The sequence below is a fragment of the Tarenaya hassleriana genome, unplaced genomic scaffold, assembly GCF_000463585.1.
Source record: "Tarenaya hassleriana unplaced genomic scaffold, ASM46358v1 Cleome163, whole genome shotgun sequence".
Lineage (NCBI taxonomy): Eukaryota > Viridiplantae > Streptophyta > Magnoliopsida > Brassicales > Cleomaceae > Tarenaya > Tarenaya hassleriana.
Window position 1 is genome coordinate 143,824 of NW_010965051.1, and position 15,968 is coordinate 159,791.

The window sequence follows — 15,968 nt, forward strand, 5'->3', positions numbered from 1 at the left end:
AGAACGAGAGGAGGACCCGAGTACCAGGGAACTTGGAAGAAAGAGCCGGCGAGTCATTATGATCCAGAGAAAGCACCAGCTTCACCTTGGTTGGGGATGTGTAATCTTCAAACGTCTGGGTTCATTCCAACCGCCTTCAAAGGTAATCGAAAACCTGGAGGAGCACCGCCGCCCAACAAAATCCTCCATTCCCGTCTTCTCTCACCGCACGGCGGCTGAAACGAGGAGGCCAGAGAGGGGTTTTTCACGGTGAGAACTTTTCCGGAGCCGTTTCCGGATGTGTTTAAATGTTCTAAAACAGGCTCAATTGTAGTTCGTTAGGCCCATTAAGAAGTACCAAAGATTTGCTCGGGTCGGGTCAAATTCATAATTGACCCAATGGAACAAGTGGGTCCTTAAGAGGGCCCAATGGGCCAATTCACAGATATTTCTTTGTACTATATATCTATCTATGGATTGACATTTGCATTTATCATACATAATAATTATGTACATTTATGTCAGTAAACGAATTTTCAATTATAGTTTTTCTAATTAAGACTTAAATATGAGAAGGAAGGTTGCATATTTTTAAAAAAGGAAGTGCTGCAAATTTGATGGTAGAGAATTAGTATCTGTAACGGCTACTACTTTATTTATTTTGACTCGAAATTCATTACTTGGCTAATTTGCTTCGGACGCACATAGACGAAAGATTATACTTATCAATCATTTCTACCAAATACTCCTTCCGTTGAAAATATTAGGCCTTTTTCTTTTATCAATCTAAACTTTATTATAATATTGGCAATTAATATTATTCATTTATTCAAACATTAGTCAATGATAAACTATTTTAGGGATTGGCCAATGCAATTAATATTGTTCTTCGGCATCATTATCATATAAAAATTTTAGAACTATACTGCAATCAGAAGACGAAGGTTTTCACTCTTAACATAATATAATTAATGTTAGAGAAATTTAATATTTAAATCTTAAATCAAATTGCATTATCTGTAAATGCAAATATTGATTTAAAGAATCCAAAGTGTCTGTTTATTTATACCCCGTTCATTGGATCCACGTCACTAATTACACTCTCGCCTCGTTGACTCCGAGAGTTTAATTTGGTGAGCTCACGATTAACGAATACGCATTAAAAAAAACATTTTGTTTCTGTTGGTTAGATGCAAATAATTTACACGTACTACCATCAAATATTATTAAAAAAAAGATATTTATTTATTCGTCAAAATAATTTACACGTACTACCATCAAATACACGTGCTGTATACACACACACACACACACATATATATATATATATATAGAGGCATATGTGTATGTATATACGCATAAGCGTATAAGTACTATACTTTCCATTACCTAGGCAGGCCGTCAGAAAATCAAAACCAAAGAGTTCGGTCGGAGAAATGTCAGATTGGAATTTCAATGGGAATCAGACTCCTCCGTTTGTTCCCTTATCGAGTCTTAATCCATCCCCGACTTATCTGGCAGATCCTAATTTTTTGGTATATATTCTCTTCTTTTTCTGTTTCTCTTGTGTATTTGGGTTAAATCTATGGAGTTCGTCGTCGTTTTCCATGCGATTTATGTTTTCCTTTAAATAAAAGATATTTGGATACAAAATCACAGAATCTTCGATTTTATCACAATATCTATGTGTAGATTCACCGGCACATTACACATGCTATTAGATCTGTACTCATTCGGATTTATATGCAATCTTCTCAATTATATAAAAACATACGAGCAATGGATGAACATAGTTTACCCTCTCCTTTTAACCAACAAATATAAAGTATGTTTTCATGATTTTATATACGTCTTGATCTATTTTGATGTGAAAGTTTGAATAAGAAGAAAATATAAGGCTTTTATTACATACCAACGCGCTAAAATTTACGCGGGAAATTTAAAAATAGACGTGTAAAACACGTATCATCGTATTTAAAGTCATTTTATTTATCATCGTATAATATAATTTAATGATTATAAAGATTATTAATGTTGGATTGTTTTTAACTACTACAAATTACAAATATTTTTTTGTGTGAAAAAAACAGTAAATTTGTGTTTGGATTTGCAAAAGATATTTCCTTTTTATATTTCAATGAATGATTAATGTCTCTAGATTATCGGTATTGTTACGCATGCCCACATAAATTAATCCTCGTGTCTGTGAGAATTGTGACTGTTGTTGTGGATACAAGAGACACATAAATCCCAAGAGAAATCAGAGGGGGGATTTATTGTTTTTGAGAAATGAAAGCATATAAAAATAATGCAGAGGAGAATGACGGAGGAGATGGAGAGGAACGGAGCGTTCAACACAAACGAAAGGCCGTACATTCCTCTTCGGCCTGACGTCTCTGATGGGAGCCGCCCCCAAGCAGCAGCTGACATTGCACCTCTCAGAATGCTCTTCCCTCTTCTTCGCCATAACCCCAACTCCGTGCGTTAATTATTCATTATTACAACATATATACATATGCACGTATGTATGTACAATGGAATGCTGTTCCCTGGTTTCAGGTTCGCGGAACTGTCCCCTCTTCAACTATTCGTCCGCCACAAAATACAACTTCTCAGGGGAATACGATCCCAATAGGAGTGAGTCTACTGTTCATATGTATATATGTATATTAATCACGTTTACATTCTCTATATGTGTATATACATATTCTTGAAACTCAAGGCGCTTGAAGTTAAATATTTATTGGAGAATAGCTACTTGATAATATTACAGTGGAAGTGTATATATATGTATGTATTCGAAAAGCTTCTCATTGTATATCGGCAGGTGATGCGATATTATGTATTGAAATGTAGGGGTATCCGTTCAGGGCAGTGCGACGAAATGGGCCGGTCCTTGACGTCGAACCTATTCCAATGATCGCCCATGAGAGCCACACTGGCCCCATCCGCCATAAACCTACCTCCTCGAGGAAAATAGTATATATGCCAATCTTTTGTGATGTTTTTTTTTAATTCGTATCCATTACACAAATCAATATACATATACATACGTAGATAGGGAATGGTATTTCTAAAAGATTGTCGGTGTAGGGACATCCGTTCAGGAGGGCAACACAAAATCGACCTGTGGTTAATTTTAATCGAACTATAGCCTCTGGGAGCTACGATGGCCCTACCCACTTCAACAATGAGCCAAATATTCTGGTACGTCGCTAGAGAAAAAAAAACCCTTCTTTATGTCTTTACATATCCTATACGGACATATATGTTATACGCGAGTGTTTTAAAAATATATATAGATAGATAGATGTTACATTTTTTTATCCACGTGTGCGTGTGTGTGTATATACACTTATTTTGTGGAAATCAAGGTTTGTATGATCGAAGAGATGTGTGTGTTTGTGAATTAGTCGATACACAGAATCAAATAAAACATATGATGCGACATATATATATACAGAAAGTATTTATTCGTGTAACGCATAATCATGTTTGTCCATCCACACAGGAATCTAGCTCTAATGACAACCACAGGAGAGCGATGCAGCCGACTCCACCTATAGTAATTCCTGACAACGAATCCGGCGGCTACATAGATGAGGTATACATACATACATGTATATATATGTCTATATGTGTGTGTGTGTGTGTGTGTGTGTGTGTGTGTGTGTGTGTGTGTTATATGAATGATAATGTTCTCTCGTGACAGGAACTTCACTTCCATGGCCCTATTACAATGCAACAAGTTTTAGGAAACGGATCATCCCAAAATGTACTGATTTACAACTATACGATATCATTGTGTATATAGAATATACGAAGAGACGTGTAATGTAACATTCATGCATATTTCTTTGTAATATTCTCTCCTGACAGGAACCTCGCACTAGTAACTCGACTCTGATGCAACCGATTTCAAGTGTTTTATCACCCCAAAGTGTATCGACCTACACCTATGAGGTGATTATATAACCGTGTATATGGTGGATCGATGGATATACTTAAAATATAACATTCATTCACATTTTTGCCTATATGCACATGTGTGTGTATAGTGATGATAGCCTGATTTCCTGACAGGTGCCTAGTTCTCGAAACCAGGCTCCAATGCGGCAAGTTTCAGGTTTCCTATCACCGCAAAGGGAATTGAACCAAGCTACCCGCAACTATGAGGTAATTATATAATCGTGTATATTAATAGCCGTACAGTGTAACATTCAGACGCATTTCTTTTCCTGTATATATATGCGTGGGGTTGTGATCGCTCCTGAGAGTAATTAACCTCGTTCAGATGAGTCATGAACCAACTCAATTGCAGCAAAATCCAGGTGCTTTAGTACCCCATAGTGCACCTACCTACAACTATGAGGTATATATATATTGTGTTTCGTTTCCCTATATATATATGTGTGAGGTGAGTGATAATGATATAAATATCCTTCTTGTGTCGCGGCCAGCCTTGCTCTGGAATCCCCACCCCAATGCATCCAATTTCAAATGTTCAGTCATCCCAGAGTGTACCGACTCTAGTGGCCTGCCACTTCGAGGTGATTTTGCGATTTAACCATATGAATATACTTTGTCGATACGTGTGCATGAGAATGAAACTGATGCATACTTTGGCGCAGTGTTATAACAACAATAACAATAACAAAATGGAAGAACAAATGAACATGAACCCCATGGAGGGGGAATTAGGCTTTATGGAGCAAAGTTTTATCCCTATGGAGTCTCAGATGGGGAACAATGCTACCGGCATTCCGCATTATAACAATGGTCAGTCCTTTCCTTATATATATATATATTTATATGTTATGGAATTAAGATTTAATATATATATATATATATATATAATAGAAAATATAAAGACTGTGTAATATGTTCATCTTATACTCAGAGTTGCATACATCTTTTTTTTTTTTGGGCAGATTTTGGGGGATTAAGCAGTGTTGCCGCGGCGGACTTGGGAACCTCATCCAACGCCAGTAAGTACACACTATTTAATTATTAACATATTAAATCTTAATTTTTTTTGCAGCATCTCTAATCAACTTTTTTTTTTTGTTTGCAGATGGAGAGAGATGGAATGATGAAGAAGACGCGGCTGGTACTACTGAGAGCTTTATCGATGACGACTTCTTCAAAGGCTTGGAGTTCCCGTGGAATTTCTTCTAACCAACTCCTCTGCATTGGCACCTTGCTTTGTTCTTTTATTTGGACCTTGCCTTTTTTTTTGCATTTTCCGCTTCCATTAGACTTAATTTGGTACCTTTGGCGTTTTTAATACTCGCCTCCATTTATTACATTTTGAAGCTGGGTTTATGGCTGACGATTTAAAAAAAGAAAGATGGTGCAACTCGGGTGTATGGCGTTTGGAAACCCAAGTTGTGGGTTCGAGCTCGGGCTCTGTCGACCGATTACCCGAGTTCGCGGGTAACCAGGGTTAAAAGAATATGGTGAGGACTGAGGAGGGTGAGAGGTCGTGAGTGCGCGAGGAGGTTTAGGAGTTGAATTGGATTACTCGGGATCTGTGGCGAGAGCAATTTCACGATTTCGGTTCGCCATCCCTCGTGCTCCTCCATCTCGATTTCATGGTGTGTATGTGCTCTACGATAATCCCAGGAGAGGATTATAAAAAAACATATCCAGAATCGTCAGCAGAGCTTTGGTAGAACCACTACATTCATCTCATTTAACGTTTTTACAAAACCCACGTACCAAAATATAATGGAACGACTCCGAGTTCAAAACGGCGTCGGTTCAGCCTCCTCTTCTTATCGTTATCATGAACCTATGGCCACCACGCGATCCCAACATCCACCACACACTCATTTTGTATATAAAATTAAGTAATTTAAACCTATATTTTATATTGTACATAAAATTTAAAACATTTGAGATCAATATATGGCGAGACTCCCACTTTGCGGCAATCTACAGATGGAAGGGAGGGACGTAATCTTCCATGCATCACCCTTCCCTCCCTCGGTGTCTCGGAGAAGCCATTCCCTCGCAGTTTCTGCAGCTAACTTGGGAAACTTTTCACTCGATTCCGTACGAATTTACTATCCTATACTTATCTTAATTACAAATACGTTATATAATTATTGAATATAACCCATTATAATCTTGTATGTATGTATGTTTATCGAATAAGCCAATTGTGAAGCATCTCAATTAAATGTTAGATCAATCTAACGTTTTAACAAAACAAATATTTTTATTTGGATGATAAAACATAACAGATATTCAAGAGTTGCAAAACGTGTGGAGGCAAAGGAGCTATAGAGTGCCCTGGTTGCAAGGTACAACAAAATCATTGCACATCTGTATTTCTTTTTAAACTTTGGATACGCACTTGAAGAAATCATTATGACTGCATATATACATGGTAGCTGTCATGAATTCTTTTAAAAAAACCGAAAACCAAATCTTTCAAAAACGTATAATACATGATGAGACTGTATTTATGCATTGGGATTCAGGGGAGCGGAAAGAATAAGAAGAATGGGAATGTGTTTGAGAGATGGAAGTAAGTTTGGACGGATACCAATTTTAAATATGCAATTTCCATGAACTTATTTAGATAACCACTCGATTATGCAATTTTGTTTTTTAAAGATGTTTTGAGTGCCAAGGATTTGGAATGAAGAGTTGCCCCAAATGCGGGAAGGGAGGGTTGACGCCTGAGCAGAGAGGAGAGAGGTAAAACACAAGAGCCAATTAAACACACTTCATAAACATAATGTGATCCAATAGTTGTGTTTAAGCAAAGAATCAAAGAGAGAGCGAACATGGGCTTCATGGTCTGAATGAAAGGAGCAAATCTTGCATGTATGTGATTAAATGGGTCGTTTGGGTCTCATTGTAATTCAGTTGATAAATGGGCCATGCTCCCTTACAAAAGAGTCACAGTGGAATGAGCTTGAAGCCCATAAGTGGCATTAAACAAAGACGAGGCGTCAAAGAAACAACATGAAAGCCCACTTTATCAAACAGAGAATGACAACGACGCCCACTTAGGAGAATCACATGAAACCAAGGAACCACAAGGGGTTTCCACTTCCAGCCCAACGAATCTGGGCAAGGGAAAGCCTCAATCGCAACACAGACAGGGCAAGGGAAGGGAGACCCGAGACACGCCTGACCACATGCACTTGCTGTTTCTTATCCCACTCAATTATTATTATCTTTGTGAATTCCCGGTGGAATCTGTTCGAACACCAAAACATGTTGATGAAAAAGTTGAATCTTTTTTTTTTTTAAACATATATGATCCCTTTAAGGTAAAAAGAGTTAAGAGAGGAGTTTGAACATGAGGAGGCGGCGTTTACGACCGAGCCAAGTGGAGAACCATGGAGGATCAGCCTCTATAACTCTGTAGCCGGCATTTGCGTAGAGCTTCCTAGCCGCTCTGTCGTCTTCGTATGCCCTCAGAGCCATTAGCTTCATTCCCCACTTTTCCCTTACCACGTCGCATCCCTTCAACAATGTGCTCCCCACTTTCCTCCTCCTGTCCCAACAAGAGAGAATTACTTCCTTTTTTCTCCTTCTTGGTATTGACTATTGAGTGGTGGAGAAATGATACCTTTGAGATTTGGAGACGGCGAGTCCCGACACGTAAAGATACTCATCCACGTCCGGAAAATGCCGAAGCACAGAGGCGTCTCTCATGGCAGTCACGTCCACTACTCCCACGATCCCTCTGCCTGAATCCGAGCCTTCACTCTCATCCCTCTCCGCCTCTGCCACCAGACATGCATATCTGCTCACATACGTCAGTTTCGACTTAATAATGATCAAGGAGTCCACATCTCAGAGCGTTTGCCGTTTAGACATGTTCCATAAACGCTTAATCACACAATCACCCATTTTTATGTTGGATGTAGATCAACAATGTTAAGAAGATGACTCTTAATTTACCTGTCAGGAGGTGAATTCTTGAGTTTGTAGAGAAGCACAGAAAGAACTTCTGCCTGCAAATTTATGATCCATCATCCACAACACATGTTTATAAAGAATCCAGAAATTACTAGGTTCCTTCAAATTTTAACAAAAAGCTAAAAGAGAACCTGGAAGAAAAGGAAGAAGAAATCGTCGAAGAGAGCGACCGGGTTGTGGAAAGCCTCTGCCTGAACCAGAGACACCTTCCTCATCTCTTCTTCGTCCTCCTTCGCCAGCCTCCTCACGCCCCATCCGTGTTCACTCACCACATATCTCAAATCTGTCTCCGCACTCCGAGTCAGACCCGTCACTGACTCGGTCGACAAGCACTTTCCGATCACCGGCGATCTCCTCCTCTTCGGAAACAGTTGATAAGTTCCGGCGACCCTGTACGGATATGGAAACTCTGGTGGCAGCGGTTTAGAGAAACTCTGTGGCAGGTAAGTGGCCATTCTATTTCAGATCATTTCTTTTAAAATAAAATATAAATAATTTTCATGCAACGAAGAATTGTTTCCGCAAAAGATACGCCCATGTACTTTATCACATTTTCTTCTTCGGTGGCTGTGAACCATAGTTTATGTTCGCCACGTGGACAGATATCAGCCTAACACGTGGAATTCATTGACTGCATCTACAAGCATTGAATAAATTGGGGCCGTGCATGATAATGGGCCTGGCCCAAATACAATATGGCACGTGTTGTATAATCCCATGGATTCGCACGTGCGATACACTCTCTCTCTCCATCGCATATTATTGGTTCGAGAAGCGCCTTCCATCAAATCGGAGTCGTCGCGCTTTGCTGCAGTTTATCGAGCCCTTTTGATCATGGCGTTGAACACCGGACTCAGATCTGTCTCGCGGATCTTAGCTTCTCCTGTATCACCCATCTCCAGATCTGGTCGGTATTGTTTTGCTCGCGGCTTTGTGTTTTCCCCTTGATTCCAATTTAGGGTTGTTTGGCTGCCGAGAATGTGCTGATCATCTCTTCCATGAATTCATTTTTTTCTCACGTTTGGTACCCGTTTTGTAAGCTAATGCTTGTTGTCATGATTGGGGTTTCGGCATATCTTATTTGTTTCCGAGCCTGAAAGTCTGATGGTTTGTTGTCGAATCGATTGCTTATTGGTTGGTTATCTCATCCAACATAAATCTTCGCGTTTGATTCTGTTTTTCGGACATTCTTACTTCTAAACGTGTGATTTAGGGTAATGATTTATTGTCTTCAATGTGTCTCAGCGACATTTCAAGTTGCTCCTGTAGAGCCAATGGATTAAAAGTGACATAGTTATCAACTACTCCTATGATCGTTGTCCTTTTCTTGTTATGTAATACCAAATTTCGTCTTGTAGGCTTGTGTTAGTTGTACGTCTAAGGCATGAATATCCATATATCATTGATATGTACTATATGTCATGGACATTATATCTGTGATTCTGTATGATAATCATGGATAATGTATGTATGACTGGGAAGAATGAATTACCTTTTGGGTGTTTCCAGTTTCTCAAACATACTTGCACGCAAGAATGTGTTACTAGCTGTTTTTCACCGGCGACAGTGAAATTTGATCTTTCGGCCACCATTGCTTCCTGTCAATTGCTACTAGACATTCAAAGACACCAGGCCTGTGTGGAATATATTGCCAATGTCATGTGCTTGCAGTAAAATTCAAGAACTATAGTCCATGTTTTTTAGATATGTTTCTGAAGACTGTCATGTGAATTGCTAGTTCATGTCATGGATCATGCATATGCACATTGTGTCTTCCTTCGTGAACCCGTTTGTGCAAAAGGAAACCTAGTTAAAGTAACTGTTTGAAATGTTGTGGGTGTTGATACCTCATTGTGATGGCTGGATTATGGTTATTGATCAATAAGAGCTTGAGCGTGATATCAATTCTGTTGCTACTAGGCGTTTGAAAGCTCTGGATATATGCACAATGTGTAGTGACTTGTGAGTATTAAATGTGGATATAACATGCATTTAGCCATAAATCTCAGGAGTTAGATTCTGATCATTGTGATGTCATTTGTTAAAATCCTCATGTGTAATGAGTTTTGATACCGTTCATCACCATCAATGCTAATGTTGCATTGTTGTATCTGATGGGACTGAAACATTTTATTTTCATTTTTCATATCTGAAGCACTTGGGATTAACGCGATGTTGTTGTTGTTGTATAATTGAAGCAGTTGGCAGAAACTTCCATTCAACAGGAGTGAAGAGGATGGGGGGAGGACATGGGCATGATGAGCCATACTACCTTCATGCGAAGCATATGTACAACTTAGACAGGATGAAGCATCAGGGCCTCAAGATGTCTCTCGCTGTTTTCACGGCTTTCAGCATCGGTGTGGCAGTTCCTGTCTATGCTGTCATCTTCCAGCAGAAGAAGACTGCCTCTGCTTGATCCCCTGAATCTGATATTATTACAGCATCTCCTCTTGGGTTGGAATAATATGTATGAACTCCTAAACAATTTGCTTTCCGGATCATAGCTACCAATCGTTTTTCTGGTTTTCTACTTCCTCAGTTACTGGCTCTCTGTTTTCTGTCAGAATATTGGTCCTTTTGTTATGGGGAATTCCCTCTTCTTTTTATGTGGAAAAGAAAAGATCAGCAGCGTGGGTGTTGTAAACAAAGTAGCTTCATGTGGTGATAGTTCTGTGCTTAGCTTTTAGTTTGTTAGTATATTAAAGCGGGTAAAGCGGGAGGATTGCTCTTTTAACAATTCCATAAGAGATTATTACATTGTCATCACTGTCTCAAATAAAGGAGAATAATACTGTCATCAATTCATTACAACCCAACCGCATTTAACATTCCATTCTTCACCTCTTTTTTTTTTGTTCTAAATCATAGTTTGATGTGTTTTATATTAATATCAAAAGAAAACCCAAGGAAACTTTTGTTTCTTACAAATCTCACCAAACCCTTGAATGATTCCACATATATTCACATCTTCACCAAAACACACAAAAAAAGGGGGGGAAAAAACGAAACAACTAAATCCACGTAACACACAAAAAAGCTGGATTAAGGAGGAAGTGCACCCAAGCGCAGGGCGCAGAGGCATCCGTCACTGGTTGTGAATCACCCAATCACGCCTTCCAACCACCAACCGCAACCCAATCTACCGACCGAAACCCCAAATTCTGTCACTAACTGCTATTGGAGTCCCCATTTGTGTCTACCTGCGTCTACTGACCTCAATCGCAATCGCCAAAACATGTTGAGTATAATTTATAATCAGGAATTATCAGTAGCGTTTCCATCACCACCGCTCTCACCGCGTTGCGTTTGGTGTTGCTGCTGTTGATGCTGATCCAGAGTCATCGCCAAACCGCCCCTACCGCCGCCGATTGCCGCCATGTTGCTCTCCGTCACTCCCAACCCTAGCTGTTGACCCCCAATTGACATCATCGACCCTGCCCGACCCGAACCCGAGTAATGACCCGCATCGAACGCCCACATATGCTGCTGCTGCTGCTGCTCCTGCACCGCTCCCCCTCCACTCCCTCCCATCGGAAGCATCCAGAACGTGCCACCGCCGTTCGTGGTCGCCGGAGCCACCGCCCACATTGGCTGCGGCATGAAATTTGCCGTCGCACGCCCCTGACCCGTCTCCGGCTCCTGGGTCCGACCCGTTTTGGGTGAGCTCCCGCTTGGGTCCGCGGCGACGCTCGATTCCTTGAAGAGGTCTTCCCTGTATGGTTTTGTCAAATCGGTCATATTTCTCATGGAAGCGTCTGAGAGAATTGGCGGGTAAATCTGGTGGTGGAAGCCGAACACGGTAGCGTTCTGGGCCGCTGCGTTTAGTAACTTTCTAGAAGCATCCACCGCCGCGACCGATGAGCCGTTAGTGGCGTTGAGGTCGTCGTAGAGAGACAATCCAGCGCTATGGAAGGAGAGTGGGGCGGATTTCGACGGCGACGCGGAGATCGTGGTGCCACTGCTGCGGAGGGAGACGCTGAGTGTGGAGAAATTCGCCGGGATGGTTCCGGTGCCGGTGGCGGCGATGATTGCGGGCTCCGCCTGCTGGAGAAGCCACTCGATTGTCTCTCCGTCGGATTTGTGCCCTAATTCCCTCGTGAGCTGAAACACCCTCGCCGCGCACATGGCCGGCATGCGGATTCTCCGTCCCCTGCCGTCGACTTTGGTGTGTCTGTCCTTGGATGGCTTCTTGGCAGCCGATTTGACGACTGTCAGAGAGCCGCCGGAGCTCGTATTGGTGGAACTCGAAGTGGTGGATGTGGAAACGGCGGAGGAGGCGGCGGCGACGTTTTGGCCGGAGACGGAGCCCATGAAGGACACTAGTGATCGCTGCGGTGGTAGGTTTTCGGCGGAGCTCAGGTGCAGCGCCGCCGTCGCCGTGCCAGCTTCCTGTTTCCGACCATGGAGATTCTGATCATTACGCGATTCCATCTCCTTCTCCCGGTGACCCTTCACTTAAAATCCAAAAAAAAAAAACCCTCTGTTTAATCAAAACACGCTCGGGTCCGACTCGTAACACAAAATTCCCCAGAAATTTCCGGGAAACGCCAAGAAACTCCGAGAAAACGACGGAAGATTCGGAAAAGGCAAAGAAGATGAGACGTAGTGCGAGGAGACTCTCGAGCAGGTGCTACAGATATCGCCTTCCAAAGGAGAAGAGAGAGATTGATTGATCGAGGGAAACAAGTGGATGTGCTGTAATGGCTGGAGCGAAGTATCCATCTATCCATCCATCAGCTCAGCATTATTGTCACTGTTGGTACAATCAATCAATCAGTAATTGCTACATCCACTCCTCTCTGTTTTTTGCTACTTCCAGGGCACCTTTAGTGAAATTAAAATAATAATCCGCTCCCTCCTTTTGGCGTTTGAATTCAAACATTGTGGAATTTTGGCATCCAACGTTTACACTTGTATTTGTTTGTCGGTCATGTTTGAATATATAGGAATCATGTTCTATCATTTGTATACCCTCTCTATATTATGGATTGGATCAAGTACGACATGTTATTATAATCAGTTAATTTCAAACGGGTTTACTAATCCACTCACGCGATTAAATATTCAAAGCAAAATCATTATGAGTTTACATAAAATCTGTAGAAAGATATTTTGCCAAGATCATGGGTACTAGACTAGTTCTTTTTAAAACAAGGACAGAGAGGCCTATGCTGGTTGACCCACCCCACTCAACCCGCCTTGTACTAATTAAATGCTAATCAGTGATTGAATTCATCACAAGTAAAGTAGGTATCATATCGTGAAAAACCCTTTCTAATCCTTAGCCTTTCTAGTATAATAAAGAGCACATCCGATCAAGTGTTTTTTTTTGTAAGCAACATGAATTGACCAGAAAATAAATTGGATACACTATCATCACAGGTGACAGTTTTGAAGTGAAATACTAGTTGTACAAATGACAGTTTTGCTGTATAAATCTAACATCATTACATGCGATTCCCCTCCTCTCAAGCGCGGGCCTTCCTCCCGCCTCTTCTGCTAACGTCTTCACACAACCTACAAGGCAATGTATCAAGACTCAGGGCACGAGCCCCCCCGTAGTTTCCCAGCAGGCCGCATCTCCTCCAAGCGTGGTACTCCGCATATGCCACCGGATCATCCCCCACCCGCTTCACGTACTCTGCAAGCTCTTCCATCGTTCTGAACTTTGTTCCATCGATCACTGAATGTGGCGGCACAAAGTCCTCGGCATTTGGTGCCCCAAAGTAGATAGGGACTGCGCCCGAGTCAAGCGCATAGAACAGCTTCTCTGTCACGTATGAATCTGTGGCTGTGTTCTCAATCGCCAGGACGAATTTGTAGTGTGACATGGCGCAGTGGAGGTGGTCGTACCATTTTGGCTCGGCATTGGATTCAGCGATACACTCCGGGTACATGGATAGAGCTGCGTCCGAGCCACCGACATTGTTTAGGCACTTTCCAAAGGAGTGGTGTGGAAGCAGATCGAGGAGGCTCTTGGCGAGTTTGTCCCTGTGAGCGAGGCATCTCGAAGAAGACCAATACACAAGAACATCCTGCTACCCAGAAAATTATGGGGGATATTAAAATTTCCATTTGGATCGATCTATGCGTGAAAAAAAAAAGTTTCTTTGGGACTCATGGAGCATAAGACAAAGAGGGTTCTAGAAAGGTTATTCATCAGCCTGAACTACATATATAAGATGGAAATTCAAGGTCATCAACTTTTTGGATGTTGTTGAAAATACTGGGAAAGAATGTGCTTAGAAAGTGAGTTAGGTGTAATTTCCGAATTTTATGATGAATGAAATTGGAAAGAAACAAAGAAACGTATTAAGATGGAGAAGATTAAGGAGGAGTTACACTGTTTTTGTGAGGAGAAACATGATAGTTCCGGTTATTGTGAAAGAGGGCACCAGCATAAGTCGACTGGACATCGTCTTCGGCATGGTAGCTGATGAATATATCTTCACGGCCTGACCGTCTCCTTCCAGCCTCAAGGTCCATGTACACCCGAAGTGGATCTCCAATGCGTCTCTAAACAAACGAACGCAAAAAGAGAAAGAAAGAAAAAACCCCTCAACAAGCAGTCTAAAGTGCTGATAATACACAAGTTTCAGAGAGTAAGCTCTAAAATAACAGATGGGACAATACAAGGTTACACTCCCATGCGAGCGAACAGAGAAAGAGCATAACACTGCCTTTCTAACGACTCAATCAACGATTGAGGAAACAGTTGGACCGAGTATCAAGAGATCACAATAGAAATGCTGATACAAGTATGCATTTTGCTTGTTTCAGAATAACCATGTCCATCACAGATTATGCAAAAACATGTCGAATTCCCATTTGGTCAAACGTTAAAATCGAAAAACTTGTTATCTGATCAGAAGAACTCATGTAAAACATGGATTGAAGAAGTCATGGACCGGAACAAGAAACAACAGTCATCCTTTGGAAGGCTAAGCAACGGGAACAATAAAAAAAATAATAGTATAAAATCCTCAGGTTCATAGTCAAATTCTCACCTGTAGTATAGAACGAAGCAAAGGAGCATTTACACAAGAACACAGACTTCTTCGACCATTGTATCTTCTAGCCGACGAAACGACAAGGGCTATCAAGAAGAGACGGTAAACAGGACCATATACCTCAAATCAAACGCTCTAAGCTAAAGGCATGGATCACTGACCAAACCTTTTGAAATGCAATCCTGCAGACTAACCCCAGAATTATACTGTATAAGATCAAATCGGCCAGAGATATTGATTCTAAAAGTTAACTAGCATAGATAGTATCATCACGTCAAATTCGGGGTAGAAAAGGGAAAGGTATTTGATTGCCGTGATCATCCAACCCTATAACCATTTCCCAACAACTGCATGCACAGCGAACATGTTCACCAAAAGAAGAAATCACCACAAACAAGAACAGCGTTACCTGAAGCGGAGGTGTTGTTGTCTCGAACAACAGAGCATCAGGTTTATCCACCATGACAGGTGACTTGGTCCACAAACAGGTCATCCCACATCGACAAGAGTACAAATTCTCCAAATTATCTGGGATCCAAGTCCATCCTTTCACCAAAACCCTGACGTGGTCCATCTTTAGCTTATTGCAACCCGATCCACCACCGGATTCCTGAAGAGAACCCGAACTGACATTGACCCGGATCAACACCCTGTGCTTCTCCCTGAACCGAGCACAACCCACTTGCGAGTCCCATTGACTGAAAGCCCCGAAAATATCAGTGAAGGAATTGTTTCCTACATCTTCTGAATCAGGCAGATTCGGATCCGGGTCGATCGGTTGCCGGATCGACGTGGACACAGACGGGAATTCTAGAACGCCAGAGAAGGAGAGGATCAGGAGAGTGAAGAACATCATCAGCAATGCAGCCATGGCGTTGAGGTATTTCAATGGCATGTTGTTCGGGATCAGAAAACCCTCGAATCGGAGCCTCTTCGCCGGAGGGAGAGGCCGGTGAATGGTGGGAGATTTTTTTCATCAACTCGGCGAAAGCAAACTCCGTTTGGGTCTCCTACCGACTGTTGAAATTTAAA

The 15,968-nt window shown here is 41.5% G+C and overlaps 6 protein-coding genes across 9 annotated transcripts; 3 read left to right on the plus strand and 3 right to left on the minus strand.

Annotated features, from left to right (window-relative positions):
• Window positions 1–1,394: 1,394 nt before the first annotated feature.
• LOC104809732 lies at window positions 1,395–5,285 on the plus strand. Its single transcript, XM_010535798.1, has 14 exons — window positions 1,395–1,514; window positions 2,294–2,458; window positions 2,539–2,616; window positions 2,836–2,958; window positions 3,073–3,186; window positions 3,491–3,583; window positions 3,692–3,754; window positions 3,859–3,942; window positions 4,063–4,155; window positions 4,274–4,351; window positions 4,440–4,529; window positions 4,611–4,758; window positions 4,911–4,967; window positions 5,054–5,285. Exons 1-14 carry the CDS (start codon window positions 1,416–1,418, stop codon window positions 5,155–5,157), a joined length of 1,389 nt encoding a protein of 462 aa, XP_010534100.1. The 5' UTR covers window positions 1,395–1,415; the 3' UTR covers window positions 5,158–5,285.
• A 566-nt stretch (window positions 5,286–5,851) lies between these two features.
• On the plus strand, window positions 5,852–6,951 carry LOC104809734 (protein EMBRYO SAC DEVELOPMENT ARREST 3, chloroplastic). Of its 3 annotated transcripts, none has more exons than XM_010535802.2 (5): window positions 5,852–6,036; window positions 6,228–6,287; window positions 6,468–6,514; window positions 6,621–6,687; window positions 6,859–6,951. In XM_010535802.2, exons 1-4 carry the CDS (start codon window positions 5,890–5,892, stop codon window positions 6,670–6,672), a joined length of 306 nt encoding a protein of 101 aa, XP_010534104.1. In that variant the 5' UTR covers window positions 5,852–5,889; the 3' UTR covers window positions 6,673–6,687; window positions 6,859–6,951. The 3 variants fall into 3 exon arrangements, with proteins under 3 accessions (XP_010534104.1, XP_010534103.1, XP_010534102.1); XM_010535800.1 differs by having other exon boundaries at window positions 5,854–6,036; window positions 6,604–6,687; XM_010535801.2 differs by lacking the exon at window positions 6,859–6,951 and having other exon boundaries at window positions 6,621–6,829.
• On the minus strand, window positions 6,848–8,436 carry LOC104809733. Its single transcript, XM_010535799.2, has 5 exons — window positions 8,055–8,436; window positions 7,906–7,958; window positions 7,571–7,747; window positions 7,298–7,495; window positions 6,848–7,194 (listed from the first exon to the last, which is right to left on the minus strand). The coding sequence occupies exons 1-5, from the start codon at window positions 8,376–8,378 to the stop codon at window positions 7,011–7,013; spliced, it is 936 nt and encodes a 311-aa protein (XP_010534101.1). The 5' UTR covers window positions 8,379–8,436; the 3' UTR covers window positions 6,848–7,010.
• A 255-nt stretch (window positions 8,437–8,691) lies between these two features.
• On the plus strand, window positions 8,692–10,574 carry LOC104809736. The gene is made up of 2 exons (XM_010535803.2): window positions 8,692–8,830; window positions 10,125–10,574. The coding sequence occupies exons 1-2, from the start codon at window positions 8,758–8,760 to the stop codon at window positions 10,340–10,342; spliced, it is 291 nt and encodes a 96-aa protein (XP_010534105.1). The 5' UTR covers window positions 8,692–8,757; the 3' UTR covers window positions 10,343–10,574.
• Window positions 10,575–10,791: 217 nt separating this feature from the next.
• LOC104809737 (transcription factor TCP22-like) lies at window positions 10,792–12,889 on the minus strand. The gene has a single exon (XM_010535804.2). It carries the CDS (start codon window positions 12,355–12,357, stop codon window positions 11,182–11,184), a length of 1,176 nt encoding a protein of 391 aa, XP_010534106.1. The 5' UTR covers window positions 12,358–12,889; the 3' UTR covers window positions 10,792–11,181.
• Window positions 12,890–13,271: 382 nt separating this feature from the next.
• On the minus strand, window positions 13,272–15,948 carry LOC104809738 (alpha-(1,4)-fucosyltransferase). 2 transcript variants are annotated; one of them, XM_010535805.2, is made up of 5 exons: window positions 15,346–15,948; window positions 15,098–15,125; window positions 14,934–15,022; window positions 14,269–14,442; window positions 13,272–13,961 (listed from the first exon to the last, which is right to left on the minus strand). In XM_010535805.2, the coding sequence occupies exons 1-5, from the start codon at window positions 15,829–15,831 to the stop codon at window positions 13,395–13,397; spliced, it is 1,344 nt and encodes a 447-aa protein (XP_010534107.1). In that variant the 5' UTR covers window positions 15,832–15,948; the 3' UTR covers window positions 13,272–13,394. The 2 variants fall into 2 exon arrangements, with proteins under 2 accessions (XP_010534107.1, XP_010534109.1); XM_010535807.1 differs by lacking the exons at window positions 14,934–15,022; window positions 15,098–15,125 and having other exon boundaries at window positions 15,346–15,945.
• Between the last annotated feature and the right edge of the window lie 20 nt (window positions 15,949–15,968).